General features: G+C 51.9%; 1 protein-coding gene across 2 annotated transcripts in view; it reads right to left on the reverse strand.

Annotated features, from left to right (window-relative positions):
• Positions 1 to 577: 577 nt before the first annotated feature.
• KAZN (kazrin, periplakin interacting protein) overlaps positions 578 to 17,944 on the reverse strand; it is a 90,216-nt gene continuing 72,849 nt past the window's right edge. For both annotated transcript variants that reach the window (XM_062012937.1, XM_062012938.1), the window contains exons 2-8: positions 13,757 to 13,948; positions 6,466 to 6,602; positions 5,354 to 5,524; positions 4,677 to 4,866; positions 3,660 to 3,790; positions 3,369 to 3,419; positions 578 to 2,319 (exon numbers count right to left, since the gene is read on the reverse strand). In XM_062012937.1, coding sequence (XP_061868921.1) covers positions 2,152 to 2,319; positions 3,369 to 3,419; positions 3,660 to 3,790; positions 4,677 to 4,866; positions 5,354 to 5,524; positions 6,466 to 6,602; positions 13,757 to 13,948 — 1,040 coding nt within the window. In that variant the 3' untranslated portion in view covers positions 578 to 2,151. The remainder of the gene's footprint in view (positions 2,320 to 3,368; positions 3,420 to 3,659; positions 3,791 to 4,676; positions 4,867 to 5,353; positions 5,525 to 6,465; positions 6,603 to 13,756; positions 13,949 to 17,944) is intronic.

Consider the following 17,944-nt stretch of genomic DNA (forward strand, 5'->3'; position numbering starts at 1 on the left):
TGCAAGAGCTCAACTAGTCCTGGGAAAGAGCTGGTCCAGGGATGCAGCTCTTCTCCTGCAACCTCCCATCACCTCATGGACCCTTAATTTGCACAGCAGCCAGGGCAAGGGTGATGACCACCATTGCCCTGCACCCATCCAGCTTGTACCCAGCGTGCCAACATCAGGATCTCCATCTGACAAAGCAATTAAATCACATGGAGTTCATCCATACTTTAAAATAAGCTTTATTTAGATTTTTTTTTCTTAATAATTTTATATTTGCATCCATGTCTTCAAAGGATTCTCCCCCACTCATGTGGGGAAAAGTTAACTCTAATGTTACCCATAATTCATATGCTATTTAGCGCAGTTCTCTCTTAAATAAATCATCCTCTTAGGCATTTTGTTTAGAATCATTTCCTAATTTACAATTAAAAAAAAAAAAGCTGAAATGCAAAGGAAACTACTTGATAACAAGAATTGCTCATCTGTTCTGGTGGTTTAAGAGTTTAAATTATAACAAATGTAAGGAGAAAAACAAAACAAAACCAAAAAGCCACCCAACCCCTCCCCTCCCCCCCAAAATAAACCCCAAACACAATGTATCAAAATGCTTCTTTGTAGAGAAAAATGCCACTGGGCAAACCTGGCCACCCCCAGGTCTTCCCTGGGAGCTGGTCCCTCTGTATCATCACCCCCCTTAGCAGTAAACACAGAGCTGAGGGCATCGGTGCTTCAGGGGGGTGATTTAAGACCTAAATCCCCCTTTTTTGTTTGGTTTTTGTTGTTTTCAACCAGGGCACGAGGATGGGGATGAATTAAAAATTAAAAAAAAAAGGGAATACACTGTGATAACATCATTAAATAAATCTTAATACATTTGTTTTGTTTGTTTCTTAAGAGCTTAAAATGATATTGTAAGCATTAAAGCATAAGGTACTTATCTTGGCATAAGCAGAGCGCGGCGCGTGTTAGTGGAGAGAGAGGGGGGGAAGCGGCCACTTTTGGGGCAAATTCCAGGGGATTTGGAAACACAAGTGAAGCCTGTGCTTAAAAATCACCCCCTGTGCCAGAAAAACCTCGTACCAATTCCCCTGCCCCTCTGTCTGAGTGCAGGAACACTCCAAAAGGGAGCGAGGTGCCAGGATTTCCCCCTCCTCCCTTCCCCAGTGTGGACTGGAAGCAAAGGCCAAGCCCCTCTAAATGCAGGGGAAAAAACAGTGGGTGAAGCTCCCCCCCAAGCTTCCCACCCCCCACAGCTCATGTCCAGGCATGTATTTAGGTTTAAGTGCTCCTGGGGGCATGGGGAGCCTGAGGTTAGGGGGAGAAAGGGAGGGGGGGATGGTTTCCATGCTCCAACCCCCACAGGCAGCAGCTTCCCAGGACAAGTACAGTACAAACACAGCCCCCTTTTTTCAACTCCTCCCCCTTCCCCCATCCCAACCGACGTGGAAAAATAGAAAAATCCCAAAAAACTTCTGCAATAATTTAGTTAACAATAGCTCCTCTCTGGGTTTGTGCAAAATAAATTAAAAACAACTTAAAAAGGAAGGTTTTTCAACACAAACTTCTTTCCCAGACCGGCGGGGGGGTCCCAAAGCAGCCCGTGTGTAGCCTCAGTGGGGTTTTCAGCCAGGAAGACATCACAGCAAGTGAGAGATTTGTTTCTTCTTTGTGTTTTGCCTCTGTGTGTGTTGTTTGTGTTGTTTTCTCTCTAAGGTCTCTTCAGCTGAGCAGGTCCTTGGGTCCTCAAAGTGAGGGTAATCCCCACCCCGGGTAGGCTGGGCTCCAGAATAAAACAGCGGGGTTTGGACAAGGGACGTCACAGAAAGCACAAAGTGCACAAGAAATCTGGTATTTACAGAGACACAGCAGTCCTTCAAGTTTCAAGTTTTCGTTCAAAAGAGGGAAAAGGGGGAAAAGAAACACCTCAAAAAGGAAAAGAAGGAAAGAAAACAAACCCAAAGTGACAAACTGAAGCGACAACAAAGGAGTTACCGAGTGTGTGGGGGGAGAGGGGGAAGGAAACACACACAACAAAAAGAGAAAGGGGATGAAAACTGAAGTTACAGACACAGCTGCATCGCTCCCAAGACAACAGGTAACACGTCCACAGGCAGGGCTGGGCTGGGGGGTATGTACATGGGCCATGGGGGGGCTGGGGAGAGGTCACCAGTCCGCATCCTCCTCGATGTAGTAGTCGGGGGCCGTACCGTCGAAGAGCCCGGGGTCGAGGGACTTGCGTTGCTTCCCCCTGGCAAACACCCTGGAGATGGAGCCAAAGCCCATCTTCTCTTTCTTCTTTTTCCGTTTTTGGTCTTCCAGATCCTCTAGAGACTGTGAGGGGAGAGGACACAGGGTTTGGTCATTGAGCTGGCTGCGTGTTCGATGTTGTGTTTGATTTCGGGCCCCTCACTCACTGCCACAGGGACACTGAGGGGCTGCAGCGTGGCCAGAGCTGGGCACAGAGCTGGGGAAGGGGCTGGAGCACAAGGGGCTGGGCAGGGGCTGAGGGAATGGGGGTGTTGAGCCTGGAGAAGAGGAGGCTGAGGGCAGCCAGCAGCACTCTCTGACACTCCCTGACAGGAGGCTGCAGGGAGCTGGGGGTCGGGCTCTGCTCCCCAGCCATGAATGACAGGACAAGGGGCAATGGGCTGCAGCTGCCCCAGGGGAGGTTGAGGCTGGAGCTGAGGCAGAACTGTTTCCCTGAGAGGGGTGTGAGCCCCTGTGCCAGGCTGCCCAGGGAGCTGGGGGAGTGCCCAGCCCTGGAGGGATCCCAAAGCCATGGAGCTGAGGGCCATGGGTAGGTTTGGCAGTGGGAAGGGTTGGATTCAATGAGCTTAAAGCTCTTTTCCAACCAAAATGATTCAATGATTCTATGAACTTTTCATTCACCACCTCCACTCACACCAGGGATAATGGACCACAGGGTCCCAATCCCCAGAACACTCAAACCCAGGCCCAAAGCAATATTAAAGACCCTGGATCTCCCTCAAAACAGCCATCCTGCAATAGGTGTGGGGTATCTGCAGTGAACTTGGGCCCCCTCCCCATATTGCTAGGACTTTAGATTCTTAATTCAAGTGGTTCAAAAGATTTCTACTCCAGCAAGGCTCTGTCTATGCCTTGCAAAAACACTCCCAACATTTTAGGGTCAAATATAGAAGAATAACCTGACCTGGGCTGTGCCTTACACAGATCAAGACCACGATGGGGCCTGAGCACAAGGATCACCTACAGCATTACCTGGATTTTGGGCCAAATCCCAGATGGATAGTTTTGGATGGGTTATTTTTTATTAAACCCCAAATCTGAGCCCACTGAAATAGTTGGTAGCACAGGTCAGGGTCTTGTGAGTGGGATTTCAATGAGGCTTTGTGTCCTACCTGTACAATTGGGTTGTGCAAGTTCTTCTGTACCGGTCCAGGACTGTCTCCCTGTGACAGAAGGAGATGGATCTGACTTAATCCCAGCCTGGGATGTGATTCAATGACTGTGGCTTTGCCATAAACTCCCAGGAAAGCAACTCCCCAGGTCAGCAAACCCCCAGCCCATAACCCAACCCCAAAACCAGCATCGTTTTGGGAAGCAAAGGACCCACAGCACTCCCAGAGCCCACCTCCCCAGCAAAAGCCAGGCAGGGGGGGATATGCCTCCCCCATCCCACGGGGCCTTACGTTGCAGAGCGAGTGCGTTCGATGCCGGGGCGAGTTGATGTCGCTGGGGGTGGACGAGCGGTCGCCCTCGGCCGCGGAGGCGTCGGAGATGATGGACGGCTGCCGGGAATGACACGGGCTCACTCTGACTGCTGCAAGGCACACAGCGGGCAGGGAGGGGTTAACATGGCACCAGCAAGCCTGGAAATCTCATGTTGAACCTCATGAGGTTCAATGAGGGAGATGCAGAGTCCTGCAGCTGGGGAGGAACAAGCCCATGAGCAGCACAGGCTGGGGGTGACCTGCTGGAGAGCAGCTCCAGGAGAGAGACCTGGCAGTGCTGGGGGAGAACAAACTCAACATGAGCAGCAACGTGCCCTCCTGGGCAAGGGGCCAGTGGCAGCCTGGGGGCAGCAAGGAGAGTGTGGGTTATCCTACCCCTCTCCACTCTGCCCTCAGCTGGAGTCCTGTGTCCAGTTCTGGGCTCCCCAGCTGCAGAGAGACAGGGAACTGCTGCAGAGAGGCCAGTGCAGGGCCAGCAAGATGCTGAGGGGATGGAACATGTGTGTGAGGAGGAAAGGCTGCGGGCCCTGGGGCTGTTCAGCCTGGGGAACAGAAGCCAGAGCTCAGGGAGAACTCACCAACAATGACAAGTACCTAAAGGGTGGGTGTCAGAAGGATGGGGGGACAGTTTTTTCTGTGGTGCCCAGCGCCAGGACAAGGGGTGATGGGCACAAGCTGGGACACAAGTTTCACTGAAACACAAGGAGAAGCTCCTTTGGTGCTGAGGTGAGGGAGCCCTGGCCCAGGCTGCCCAGGGAGGGTGTGGAGGCTCCTTCTCAGGAGGTTTCCAGCCCCACCTGGACACATTCCTGTGCCCCCTGAGCCAGGGGAACCTGCTTTAGCAGGGGCTGGGGCTGGAGCAGCTCCTGGGCCTTTCCCATCCCTACCACTCGGGGATTCTGTGATAAGGCAGCTTCCCAAGACAAGTTTGTCCCCTGCACCCTGAGAAGGTCTCGATCTGTGTGGGGTGCCCACCTTGCCGGTCTGCTGAGTGCTGGGGGTGTGAGTGGTAGAGGGTCTGCTGGCTCTGCCGGATGGCGGCGGTGAGCGGCAGGTCAGCCTGCATCACCCACTCCTGGTTGCCGTTCAGCACCGTCTCGCCGGGCATGGCCAAGGAGTGGCGCTTGGGGACGTCCTTGGTCAGCGTGGCGAGGGACTGCTTGGCCTGGGGAAGGACAGCAAAGTGGTGATGGGGGTGAAAAAAGCCCCTGTGAACATCTCCTGGAGCAGCAGAACCAGCACCAAGGCACTGTTGCAAACCCACCCTACCCCTGGTAAGTAAATACCCAAATGGTCTTGCTCCCTGCCCTGAGGATATCCACACCTTTCCTAATGGATTCTCTTTTCTCTGCCAGTGCTGCAGTAGTGCAGCAGCAGCTGCAAACACTGCAATGCAGCACTGCAAACACCACAATGCAGCAGTGTGAACACTGCAATGCAGCAACATGTCAATGCAGCACTGCAAACATGTCAATGCAGCAGCTGCAAACACCGCAATGCAGCAGCTGCAAACACCGCAATGCAGCAGCTGCAAACACGGCAATGCAGCACTACAAGCAATAATTTAACCTCAGGAAAACCTGCTGAGGCTGTTTCAAGCCCTCGAGGTGCAGCTGAGCCTTGGGCCGTGCCCACCCTGTTGCTGAGCTCACCATGGCCAGCTCGGCCTCCAGCTCCTTCATGCGGTTGTCCTTCAGGTCGAGCTGGGAGCGGAGGGCACTGGCGTGGTCGGTCGCCTCCTTGGCTTGCCGCCGCAGTTCCCACTTCTCCCGCTCCAGGAGATCCTTCTCCTTGGCCAGGGCTTTCACTGCATCCTCGCTCTCCTGCCGCAGAGGGGTGGCCATCAGGAAGGGGAAACACATTGCTACAAACCCCTCTCCCACCACCCGCTCTGCTGCAGTGCCAAAGGACAAGTGGCACCCTTGGTATCACAAGAGCCTGTGCTGCACGGTTTGCAGCAGGCAGGAGTGAGGAGCTGCAGGATGCAGCCAGTTCACCCCAAAAGGGATGTCAGCCATGCACTTGGTTAAAATGACAGTGGCCAGCAGGTGGAAGGAGGTTCTCCTTCCACTCGGCCCTGGTGAGGCCTCATCTGGAGTCCTGTGTCCAGTGCTGGGCTGCCCAGCTGCAGAGAGACAGGGAGCTGCTGCAGAGAGGCCAGAGCAGGGCTGCCAAGATGCTGAGGGGCTGGAACGTGTGTGAGGAGGAAAGGCTGCAGCCCTGGGACTGTTCAGCCTGGAGAACAGAAGCCTGAGCTCAAGGGCACCTCAGCAACACTTAGAAGTACCTAAAGGGTGGGTGTCAGGAGGATGGGGGGACACTTTTCGCTGCAGTGTCCAGTGCCAGGACAAGGGGTGATGGACATAAACTGGAACACAGAAAGTCCCATTTAAACTCAAGGAGAAAGTCCTTTGGTGCTGAGGTGAGGGAGCCCTGGCCCAGGCTGCCCAGGGAGGGTGTGGAGGCTCCTTCTCAGGAGGTTTCCAACCCCACATGGACACATTGCTGTGCCCCCTGAGCCAGGGGTACCTGCTTTAGCAGGAGCTTGGGCTGGATGAGCTCTGCAGTGCCCTTCCAACCCCCACCATCCTGTGATACACCAAACCTTCCAGGTCTGCCTCGCTACCCTGAGTTCCTCTGCTATCCAACTATCCTTAACCCCACCACGCTCCAGCCCTTACGACTCTGCCTGCTTGCAAGAGGCCAGCTGGAGCTTTGGTGGCTGCAGACAGGGCTCTGTGCTCAGCTGGGCCCCTGCACTCACTTTCCTGTGCTGCTCGTAGTTGCGGATGAAGTCGCGGAGCTGCTCCTCGCGGCTCTCCAGCGTGGCGTACAGCTGCTGCATCTGGCTCACCAGGTCTGTCTTCTCTGCCTTCAAGCGCTTGCGGTCGGCTTTCATGGCTGTGGGAGAGGGTGGTGGCTCCAGCACAGAGGGCACAGCAGCCCCCCTGCCTCCATCTCTTGGTTTCCAAGGAAAACACCACCAAAAACTACAATCCCGGGGAGCAGACACCCAGCAGCTCCCCACCCAAACAGCCAGAGCGCTGCCGTGGCTTCTAATCGTTTGCCCAGCCTCCCCTAGGGCAGCTCAGCCCCTGGAAAAGGAGATTTGGGAGCAAAACCACTGCCTCAGCCTCAAGGCCTGGCACAGGAAAAGCTGCTGCTCCCTTTCCAGGATAAATAAACCACGAGTGGGTTATTTTTAGCAGCGAGGCGGATTCCTGCTGCGCTCCCACAGCTCCCCCAGTGTCCCCTGCCAGCTGTGTGGGGCAGAGCAGGAGGCTGAGTGAGGGCACTGTGGGATGTGACAGGGCCATGTCACCAGCCCTGAGAGGAAACCTCAGGAGACCTTTGTGTTTTCCCTCTCCCATACACCAGTGAGGGATTCTCCTGATCACCAACATGGGCACAGCTCGGTAGAAGTCTGGTAGAACCAGGGAGAGTTACACAAGTAGCATGTCAGACATGGGACTATAATGATTTCTGCTCCTGAAGTGCTTTGTCCAGCCTTGAACCTGGTCCTTGGCATTGCTCTGCAGCTCTCTGCTCCATAGAACAGAGGGTTTTGGTTGTTAAAGCCTTGAAGCTGCTGCAGTCCCAGCCCTGCCCTCACCCTGCCCAGCCCAGCACTGACCCACAGCCCTCAGCACCTCAGCTCCAGGGCTTTGGGATCCCTCCAGGGCTGGGCACTCCCCCAGCTCCCTGGGCAGCCTCAGACAGTATCTAAAAAATCCAGATACATCCCCATCCCACCAAAATAATCCCCAGTTTAGAAGCCAGAGTACTGCTTTTCTTTATAGGAAAGTCATTGCATGCTTTTCCATCCTGAGGAAGGGCTGCTCTTCAGGGAGTGGGATGGCATGAAACACCCTCTGCCCCTCCATCCACTGCATTGCAAGCCAGACATCCTTCTACATTGGAAAGAAACCCTCAAAGCTCCCAAACCCACCAGAAGAACCATCCCCAAAGCTACCAAGAGCTGTCTGTAGTACTAGATGACAGCACTACCATGGGGACCCATCTCTGCCCTCAACTCATTTCTATTGAGCAAATCCACAATCAGCATTTCAGCCCACACTGCATTTCCTCCACCCCAGGACCCCCATGAAGAGCCACTTCATTTGGGGACTTAAACTGCTCCCCTGGCTCAGACAGCTCTGTAGAATACATTTGGACCACCTCCTGCACCTCATCTGAGCTTGCTACAACCACTGGCTCAGGGAAGGATTTGCTCAGGTAAGAACTTCTATGTGCTGGGAAGATGAATGATAAATCAAGTGCTTGGGATGGAGCCAGGACAGAAGGGAGAGGACTTGCAGCTTAGCAGAGAAAAAGGGGAGAGGGGGAAATCAGTCCTAATAGTGGAGGAAGAGGGAGATGTCTGGGCCAACAGAGATTTTGACCTGTGAAAAAGCAGAAGATGAAACTCTTCAAGCCAAGCACTCTGCCATTAAACATCAGAGGTAAATCAAAAGCCAGCAACACAATGAACCAGCTCAAGAAGTGCTGCAACAATTCACGTTGTCCCGTGACAGGGAGTACTTGGGATTTTTCCCTTGCCCACTTCAATGAACACCACTCCCACTGGGACAACTCAGCCCCTTCCAACACTGAGACTTTCCTTATTTCCAGCTCAGGAAATTACTACAGAAACCCTCTAAAAATAGACACAACAGGATCACAGCTGAGTTTCTAAAAAAGCCCTTTCCTGCTGCCTGTGTGTATTTAACCACAACCTTCCCCCCTCTGACCAGTTATTCCACATGAACTAACTTGCTGAAACACAAAAATGAATGTTAAGCTGCATGAACAATAACTGGGGTGAGATCTGGTCCCTGCAGAAGTGGGTATCCAGAGTTACCAAGTGATTTGGGCTCCTAAGGGGGAACTTCTGCCCCTTAGAACCTTCAAGCAGGGTCAGTCTCAGCCCTATCCCCTCTGTTTTCAAGCCCTTGAATGCTTTGTGACACAGACACATATCTGTGCACCTTTAATTTCCTTGAGGACACCGAGAGGCTCTTCTGAAAGTTGGAGGCACATTTGCACTCTGATGCTGGAGGCAACAGAAAGCTCCTAATGAATTTGATGACACAGTGGGTCCCCTATAACACACACACAACCCACTTTAATTAGTGGCAGCACTCAGGGTCCTTGAGGAGTCACACAAAACACTTCATTGCTTGCCAAAAAAAAGGAGATAGAAATGCTCAGAAGTACTATTAGGAGGAGAGTATCCATCTCCCAAGGCTGAACACTTAACCAAGCAGTACTGGAGGAAGATGATGGACTTTGGGGCACTGCAGGAGCAGGTTTTTTTACCTGTTAACCCCACAGGACAATTTGCCATTTGTTTCAGTTTGTGTGTGAGAGTTTTGCTACAATTAATACACATTCCTCCCCCTCTATTAGCACTGCTCTCCCTCCTCCCAAAACAGATTAGCCCCCAAGCTTAAAGGAGATTTGTCAGATGTTAGAGAGCTTCAATCCAAACCCAATTAATAGGGAATTAATTGAAAGAGGCAGGAGAAAAATAAAAACTTGGGCAGAAGTGAGCAGTTAGGGCTGCCAGAGCTCCTGGACCACAGACTGCTTGCTGTGGCAGCTTAATGCATCCTTAGCAAACAAGCCCTGCTAATTACTCAGTGGGGGAAAATGAGCCACTGCAATCCATGGCATGACAGCAGGGGCAGCCAAGGAGGAATGAAGTGGGTTTTCACTGGTCATCAGGGCCATCTGGGGATGTGACATGGGGTTTCTCTTTAATCTGATGATCCAGGGCCAGGTTTCTTTACACCAGTCCCTCAGGAGTATCTCAATAAACTCTCCCCCAGCCCATCTGTACCGTGTGTTACAGCAAAACCTCTGACCTGTTTGTAAACAAGAGAAGTAAGAAATCCTAAACCCACACCCTGAGTGGAAAGTGTTTACCTCACACAGGTTGTTTGAATTATTCATCTTCCCCTCCCACCCAAAGCACTTGGGCAGAAGTAGAGGGGGAACCCACCAGCCCCAGCAGCAAGTGGTGGGAGAGAAGGGTCAGGAAAGGCAGTGTGAAACCCTCCAGCTCTCACCATCACCTCTCCTGTCCTGTTAATCCTGGGTGAGGTCAACCCTCCCTCCTGTTATTTGAGCCTCCACCTCCTGCCACATGAGCTGTGCTCAGCATCACTCCTTTGGGAGAAGGATGATGGCTGCAGAGCAGTAACAAGACCTGCTCTGTGCTGGGCTCCTCTTACAGACAAAACAATTAAACACTTCCCTCCTACCAGCCCCTTCTGTTTCCCACTATTCACTCCACTGCACCAACCTGAGTGGCACAACCTTAACTGGGGCTGAAACCACCTGGGGATGCCAACACTGAAGGTGCCACCAGCTCACAGCCCCTGTCTGGCCTCAACATCTAACCACTCCTGAGGGGAATCAGATAATGGATGCTGAAAGCAGGCATGTCCTGCTCTAAGTACCATCCTCTTCTCCAAAATGGATATCAAATTAAGGGAGAAGGAGGCAGTGATGGCTCTGCCTGACCTCCTGCTCCTGGGATGGTGGCACAGCCCAAACACAGGCCAAGGTGCTGGCAGCAGACACAGCCCATCTCTGTCCCCCTAAAGAGCAGCTCCCTACAACTCCCACGTGCTCAGGAGCAGTTCTCTCGTGCTGTGCAATGTGGGTTTTCCTGCCAGGAATGGAACTGGGAGCTGACTTTATCACTTACTGATTCATATACTTAGTTTTCCAAGGTGGGGAACATCCACTGCTCAAGCACTGCTCAAAGCCTCATCGATGCCCCAACGCAAGAGCAACGTGTAAGCCCTTAACACTTGCTTAATCTCTCCTGTTTCTTCATCCCAACCATGAAATTCAATATTGTCACCATGACTAACCCATAAAATTGGTCAGCCCTATGCAGGAATTGCTTTGTAACTCAACAGCCACGTGTGCTCCCCTGGGCACAGCCCACCCCCATCAGCAGAGATCTTCCCCTAAGAGATGTCAGCTTTATCCATCCATTCCCTTGCTGCAGCCAGTTGGGAGGTTCTGGAGGTTTCCTGTTCCAGCCCAAATGCCATCCCCAAGAGGGGTCACAGCTCTAAGCTCTGGGGTTGGCAGAGAGGAGACGAGGCTACAACTTGAGGAGCAGGCATGAAGTCAGTTCCTACCTTCCTGAGCAGTGGGGAAAGCCAGCCTGAGGTCTCCACCTTGGCACTCACAAAGCAAAACACAAAGCAGGTTTGCTCTGTGTGTGAGAATCCCACAGGAGAGCTCCAGCATCTTGGATAGACCTTCCCAGAAATGGGGTTTCTGCCATTAGCCCACACGCTCAGAGATGTCACCTGGCCAAGAGGCAACTTGAGTCCTCCAGGCACGGTCCCTTCCCACAGCAGGGCCCAACAGTAATAAAACTGTCTGCAGCTTCCCCTGTCAGAGATCCCCACATCAGAAATCCAGACTTTATCCATCCCTTTCCAGCTGAGGCCAGGGGAAAAAAATGTGTTACCACTGAAAGAATGAGTCCCAGCCCCAGCAAAAGAGAGAATGATAGGATGCAGTGCTAGGGGATTTCATCTGGGTGCTAATTGATGTAAAAAGAAGGACTAGAGATGGAATTGGCCCAGAAAAAAAGGAGTAATAAAGATGCATAAAGCACATGCTGACAGAGATACAGAAACAGGACAGCATGGCCAGGTTTTCCTCAGCTCCTTACATGGTCTTATTCTGCAGCTCCTTAATACAGAGATATAACTTCCCTAGAACCTTCCCAGGTTGAGGGAGGTTCTGCTCCCCCTCTGCTCTGCTCTGGTGAGGCCACATCTGGAGTCCTGTGTCCAGTTCTGGGCTCCCCAGCTGCAGAGAGACAGGGAACTGCTGGAGAGAGGCCAGTGCAGGGCCACCAAGATGCTGAGGGGCTGGAACATGTGTGTGAGGAGGAAAGGCTGCAGCCCTGGGGCTCTTCAGCCTAGAGAGGAGAAGCCTGAGCTCAGGGAGACCTCAGCAACACTCACAAGTACCTAAAGGGTGGGTGTCAGGAGGATGGGGGGACACTTTTTCCTGCAGTGTCTACTGACAGGATAAGGGGTAATAAACACGAGCTGGAACAAAACAAGTTCCATTTAAACTCAATGAGAAACTCCTTTGGTGCTGAGGTGAGGGAGCCCTGGCCCAGGCTGCCCAGGAAGGGTGTGGAGGCTCCACAAACCCACCTGGACACGTTCCTGTGCCCCCTGAGCCAGGGGAACCTGCTTTAGCAGGGGGTTGTGCTGGATGAGCTCTGCAGGTCCCTTCCCACCCCCACCACTCTGGGATTCAATGAAATGCCTCTATCAGCACATCCATTTCTCCTCTCAGAGCCATTCACCAGGAGTAGTTATTGCCATTTCCCCTCCCCTTTTGGCCACATTTCTCCATGGATAATTTTTCACAGGAAGGAGAAAGGATTTTTGTCCCTCTCCAGCTGCTGATCCCATTTCCCCAGTACCTGTCCCTGTGCTAAGCCTGCTCTGCTGCCCAGTGCCTGCAGCACAGCTCACGGGGCTGGAGCCAGCACAGAGAGCTTCTCCAAGTTATGCAGCAGCTTTCCAATATTGCAGGGAAGGAGCACCAATTTAAAAGGGATTCTTGTTCTGTGCCTTTCCAAGTGCAAGCTGAAATTCCCTCTTCCTAGCCATCCCACTTGCAGAGACATCCTGGAAAACCAATCCCAGCAGCTCATATAGTGGCCAGTAAAAGTCCAATAAAAACCCACCATCATATTCCTTAAATACACAGGATTCTCAGGCCAAACTCATTTTTTCTCTGTGCTACCCTCCACAGGAGCATGTATGACCTCACTGCAGCTTCTTAGATGTCCTCTCATTCCTATTTGTTTTGCAAAGCCTTCAAACACTTCTGCTCTGACACATTTTGCACTTAGCAGCATTTCCTCTTCCCTGTCCATATTCCCTAATTAAGTGGGTGGGGTTATTTTTTTCCTCCAGTGATGGTTTTTTAAGCCACTTCCTGCTGCTGGAGGCTGCACCAGTGGCATGGGAGGGGAGGCAAGATTCTCAAGATCACTTCCCTGTTACTAATGTCTTAGGGATGCATTTGCAAAACAGAGCGTGCTCAAAGAACACCTTCTGCAACCTGCCCTCCCTGCAAACACTGATTCAGCCCATTTCCCTGCCCTCCCCTACATACCTCAACATCCCAAAACAGGGAGGCACAGTGGGCTGGAGCCCTCCCTGCCCTGCAGGCTCCTCATGTGCTGCTCAACCTCTGAGCCTGAGAACTTCTGACAGCCTCTCCTCGTAATCCGCAAACGCGAGGTGACAAGTGGAAGTTATACTCGGTATGTTGGGGATTTGAGATGATATTTAGAGCTGCAACGCTGCCAGGGTTTGACATGTGAGAGCTTCCCCCTGCTCAGGATCATCCCCTGGCTCCAGTTAACAAACTGTCCTGTCCAGACTTACTGTCAAGCTGGGTTTTTGAGGAGGAAAAGCTGCAATATTGCATTTTGCTCTGCAAACTCTGGTCCTGGGGCTCAGGGCAAGCTCGCAGGGAAACACCCAAATGAAGGCATGAGGCAAGGAGGAGATCCTGCCTATCACCTGCAGAGCCAGCCTCTGCTTTCTGCAGCCCTTTTGGTAACTCCACATGGGACAAGGAAAACTGGATTCACCAGGAAACTTGCTGCTGCCCTCCTAAAAGAATCTGAGGAGCTCAAATCCAACCCACCCCCACCTTGCCAACGTCTGCAGCTGCATTTCAGCTGCTCTCTTGGCTTCCACTCTATAGCTAACCGTGGAAAAATTCCTTTGCAGTGCTGCAAACACCCCCCACATCCCATTTCCCAGCCCAACACTGCACCCTGGTCCATCCCAGCTCCACATCAGCCCTCAAGCAGGGCAGGATGACCTGAGAACACTGCCCTGCAAGTGTTGAGAAGCCCACAGCAACCACACACTGCACAGCCCAGATGAAAAGGGCAGCTTCTCCTTTCCTCATTAATTAACTTCTTGAACCTTGAGGTTCCTGGGGAGAGGTGAGTGAGAAGAGGGTGGTGCAGCCCTTACCCTGCAGAGCCTCCTTGGCACGTGCCAGCTCCTGCTCCTTCTGTGCCAGCTGCACCTTCAGCTCGGTGGCCGAGAGCACCTCGGGGGACTTGCTGCCGTGGGTCTCCTCCAAGTCTTTTGTGAGCATTTCCTTCATTTGCCGGAGCAGGTGAACCTCCTCCTGCAGCTGAGCCACCTCCTCCCTCAGCAGTGCTGCAGGAAGAGGACACACAATGTGAGGAAGTGACTGATGGCTCCCAGCACAGCCCCGTGCTCCTGCTGTCAGCTCAGACCCTGGGGCAAACACTGGCAGGGTGATGCCCACTCCCCACGTGCAAACACAGTCCACACAGCCCAGAAACCTGCAGTGGTGCTCACAGCACCTGGGGAATGGAGGAGGGAGGAGGAGAGAGGGATTGGATGGGGAAATGGAGGAGGAAGAGGGGAGAGGGATGTGATGGGGGAATGGAGGAGGAAGAAGAGAAAGGAATCTGGTGGGGGGAATGGAGGAGGAAGAGGGATGTGATGGGGGAATGGAGGAGGAAGAGGAGAGAGGAATCCGATGGGGGGAATGGAGGAGGAAAAGGGGAAAGGAATGTGATGGGGGAATGGAGGAGGAAGAAGAGAAAGGAATCTGATGGGGGAATGGAGGAGGAAAAGGGGAAAGGAATGTGATGGGGGAATGGAGGAGGAAGAGGGATGTGATGGGGGAATGGAGGAAGAAGAGGTGAGAGCAAAGTGATGGGGGAATGGAGAAGGAAGAAGAGAAAGGAATCTGATGGGGGAATGGAGGAGAAAAAGGAGAGAGGAATGTGATGGGGGAATGGAGGAGGAAGAGGGATGTGATGGGGGAATGGAGGAGGAAGAGGGATGTGATGGGGGAATGGAGAAAGAAGAGGAGAGAGGAATGTGATGGGGGAATGGAGGAGGAAAACGGGAAAGGAATGTGATGGGGGAATGGAAGAGGAAGAGAAGAAAGGATGGATGTGATGGGGGTGGCTCTTTTTTTGCATTAAACAATTAAAAATAAGGAATAACATGTATGGCAACAACAAACCAAGGAGCATCTCCCCATCCAAACCACTCCCTGATGGGGCTGCTCCTGTGCTCACAGCTCTACTACACCACACATAACACCCCTCAGCTCTGCCTGCAGCCACCCCCACCTTCAACAAAACTCCACAAAACCCCTCTGAGACTGGAAAGGAGCAGCAGATGCTTTCACCCACAGATCTAATTCTTCAGATTTATAGCCCTCAAAGCAGCTGTATGACTGGAGCACCCTGGCACAGCCCAGCCTGGGTCCTCTCTGCAGGAGGCACCATTTCCTACAGCTGCACCCACTGCTTTGTGTCATAAAATGCTTTTCTGCTCCTGCCACACTGCACCCATCTCCCTCATCTACCCTCACAATCCTCCTCCCTGCAGAACACTTCTCTGGCTGTGCACCATCACTGCAGTGCCCTGCACGAGCCAGACTCTGTGATCCAAAATGACTCGTGTGGGCACGTGAGTGGTTTGATTTTGCTTCCCCCAGTTTGAGAACACGTGAAGAAAACAGAGCTTCTTGATTTCTCAGGTTTGCACCACAGGGAGAAAAAAAATCACCCCTCAGCATGTGAGTTACAAGAAAGTTAAAGCAGAAATGAATATTAATGCCTCCTCTCCAAGCTTGGGAGCCCTTCTACAATGCCACTGAGTAACAGCCAGCTGGGGAACAGCAGCTGGGCATGAAATATAGGGTGAGCTTCCCCTTTATTTCTTGGTTAAGGTCCCCCAAAGTGGGCTGTTTCCTCCCAGCCAGGGAGGTGATGCCTGTGTTGGGATGGGGAGAGGCAGCTCCCCCTGGCCCCACCAGCAGCTGCACCAGGAAGGCATCAAATCTGGTTTGCATACTTGAAATGCTTCCCATATGAAAACTGGCAAGGCCCCATTCTGTAAATTATTTAGCAATAAAGTCACTAACAAGGAACAGTTGAGCTCCAGGCTGGGGATTTCGCTGCAGCCCAAAGTGGTTTCTTGATATCCGTGCAAGAAAAGAAGAACTGAGAGGCAGCCAAGGCCAAGGGCATCTTCCCCAGGGGCTGCAGAAATGCAGCATTTCCCCTTCAGCCTTTGGGAAACTTGGGGGAGGGATTGCAAGGGATCTAAATGTCGTGTCATACTGTGCAAAACCCCATCCAAGCACCTTCCCTGGCCACAGGCAGCCCTGTGCAACCCCACAGAACACCAGTGGCTGTCGCTAATTGCTCATTTTCTTCCCCTGGTGATAATTCATTTGCACTTTTCATTCCAAGCTGCTTTGCCAAGGAGGGAACAGAGGGTTGTTCCCTGGCAAATGAGTAAGTGGCAGAGGAGGATCCAGGCAGGACAGTGTGTGTAAGGATGGTTGATCCTGATGGATTTCTTGTTTTGGTGGGAATCCAAGAAAATCCCCACACAGTGGGGAACCCTTTGGGGAAGGGAGGGGGGAAACGAGGGCAAGGAAGGGCAGGCTGAGGGGGGAATTGTGCAGCAGAGAATCCCAAGGAGTCCTTGGGCATGGTACAGATTAGCAGTTGCTTCTTACAAAGCTCCTGTCTAGAAAGCACTGCACAATGCAGCTATCCCAAAACTGAGCCGTTCCCAGTTAGAAAATAGTGACACAAGTGAAAAGCATTCCTCCTCTGACACAGGGAGGGAGGCAACTCAACCCCTAGCTTCAGCCTGGCCTCCCAGCACAGGCACAAACAGCTCAAACATTAAAACCCAAGCTCTCTCAGAAGCTCTAGGTGCAATCTGGAAAGGAGCAAGCAGCTCTGTGCTCCCTGTGTAAGCCAAAGCCTATGGAGGAACTGAATTATTGAGCTCAGGAGCAGGCAGATACCTGGGAATCTTGCTTTTATATATATATAATTTAAGAGACATACACAAAGATGGACTGTGCTTTGCAGTATGTATTTATTTCTGCTATATCTGTATTTTACAGAGCACAATCCATCTCTTTTTAGAGGGATAGAGATATAAAAACTGCAAAGCACAACCCACACAGCCAAGGTTTAAGGTGGGGGAAACACCTACACCTCTTGCTAAGGCTCCAACAGCAAGAAGACACACCACCAGCTCTTAATACATTGCAATGTTGATGTCTTTGCTCTCTTCTCACCTCCCTCCTTTGCTGTAGAAACAAGGAATGGGCTTTGAGGCAAGTCAAACTCTTCCCAGCAAGTTTTTAAAGGGTTTTCTGGTGTTTCAGGGATGGGATGGGAGGGTACAGCATCTCCTGTTCCCCTCAGTTTTCTTTGGAAACCATTTAATGGGCAATTTCTTGCCTTGTATCAAGCTGCTTCAGCTTGACTTACACCTGCAATTACTCTCATTTACATACAGGATTTCCACCTCACTCTGGTATTTCCTCAGGCTCCCTGTCCCCATCCAGCCTGTCAGTGCTCACCCACCAAAACCACCCCAAAAGCCACATCCCCCACCACCCAGCATCTGCTTCCCGTGGCTCTCCTGCAAGTTTCCACCCTGCCACCTCCAGCTTGAGAGGGTCCTACCACAGAAAGTCCCTTTTATTTGCAGAAATCCCATTAAGAGAACAACTCAGCTTGAAAAGGGAAGTCTACCTTCCTTCTCAAACAGTTTAAACACCTAAATGCCAAGTGCAGTTGAGTGCCAAGACCAAGCACCTAAAATGAACCATCCAAGCAGCTCTTAGTGATTGTTGCAGGAAAGTTGCAACAAGGGGGAAAATAAGGCCCACTTTTCAGCACCCTCATTTCAGCTTCTATTTCTTCCACACTCAGACAGCTCAACAGGGATTTCCACACGCTTCCCCACCAGCTGGTTGGGTCTGTGCCTCTTATTTGAAGCCCTGAAGGAGGTGTATGTGACCTCAAGTGAGTCTCAGCCCTCTCAAACAAGGACTAGGGCTCAGCATCTGATATGAGGGGATCCACACACATCCAAACCACGAGGCAAAAGTATCACCTGGAGAATAGGATCATTTTTAAACACCATTTTTTGCAGTCCAACCTGACCAGTGTTGCTATACCAGGGTGCACAGTTGAATCTGCTGTTAGGAATTGCCTCCCAAATGCAATAACCCCAGGGCTAAAGGCTTCCATAGCACATTTTCCTCAGCTGTTTTGCCCCTTTTTGGTTTTTTCCTCCTCTTTTGAACCTTTTTGGAGGGAGTTATCTGCACACATTGGCTCCATTTCAGCC

The sequence above is a fragment of the Colius striatus genome, chromosome 21 (genome assembly GCF_028858725.1).
Source record: "Colius striatus isolate bColStr4 chromosome 21, bColStr4.1.hap1, whole genome shotgun sequence".
NCBI classification, from domain to species: Eukaryota; Metazoa; Chordata; class Aves; order Coliiformes; family Coliidae; genus Colius; species Colius striatus.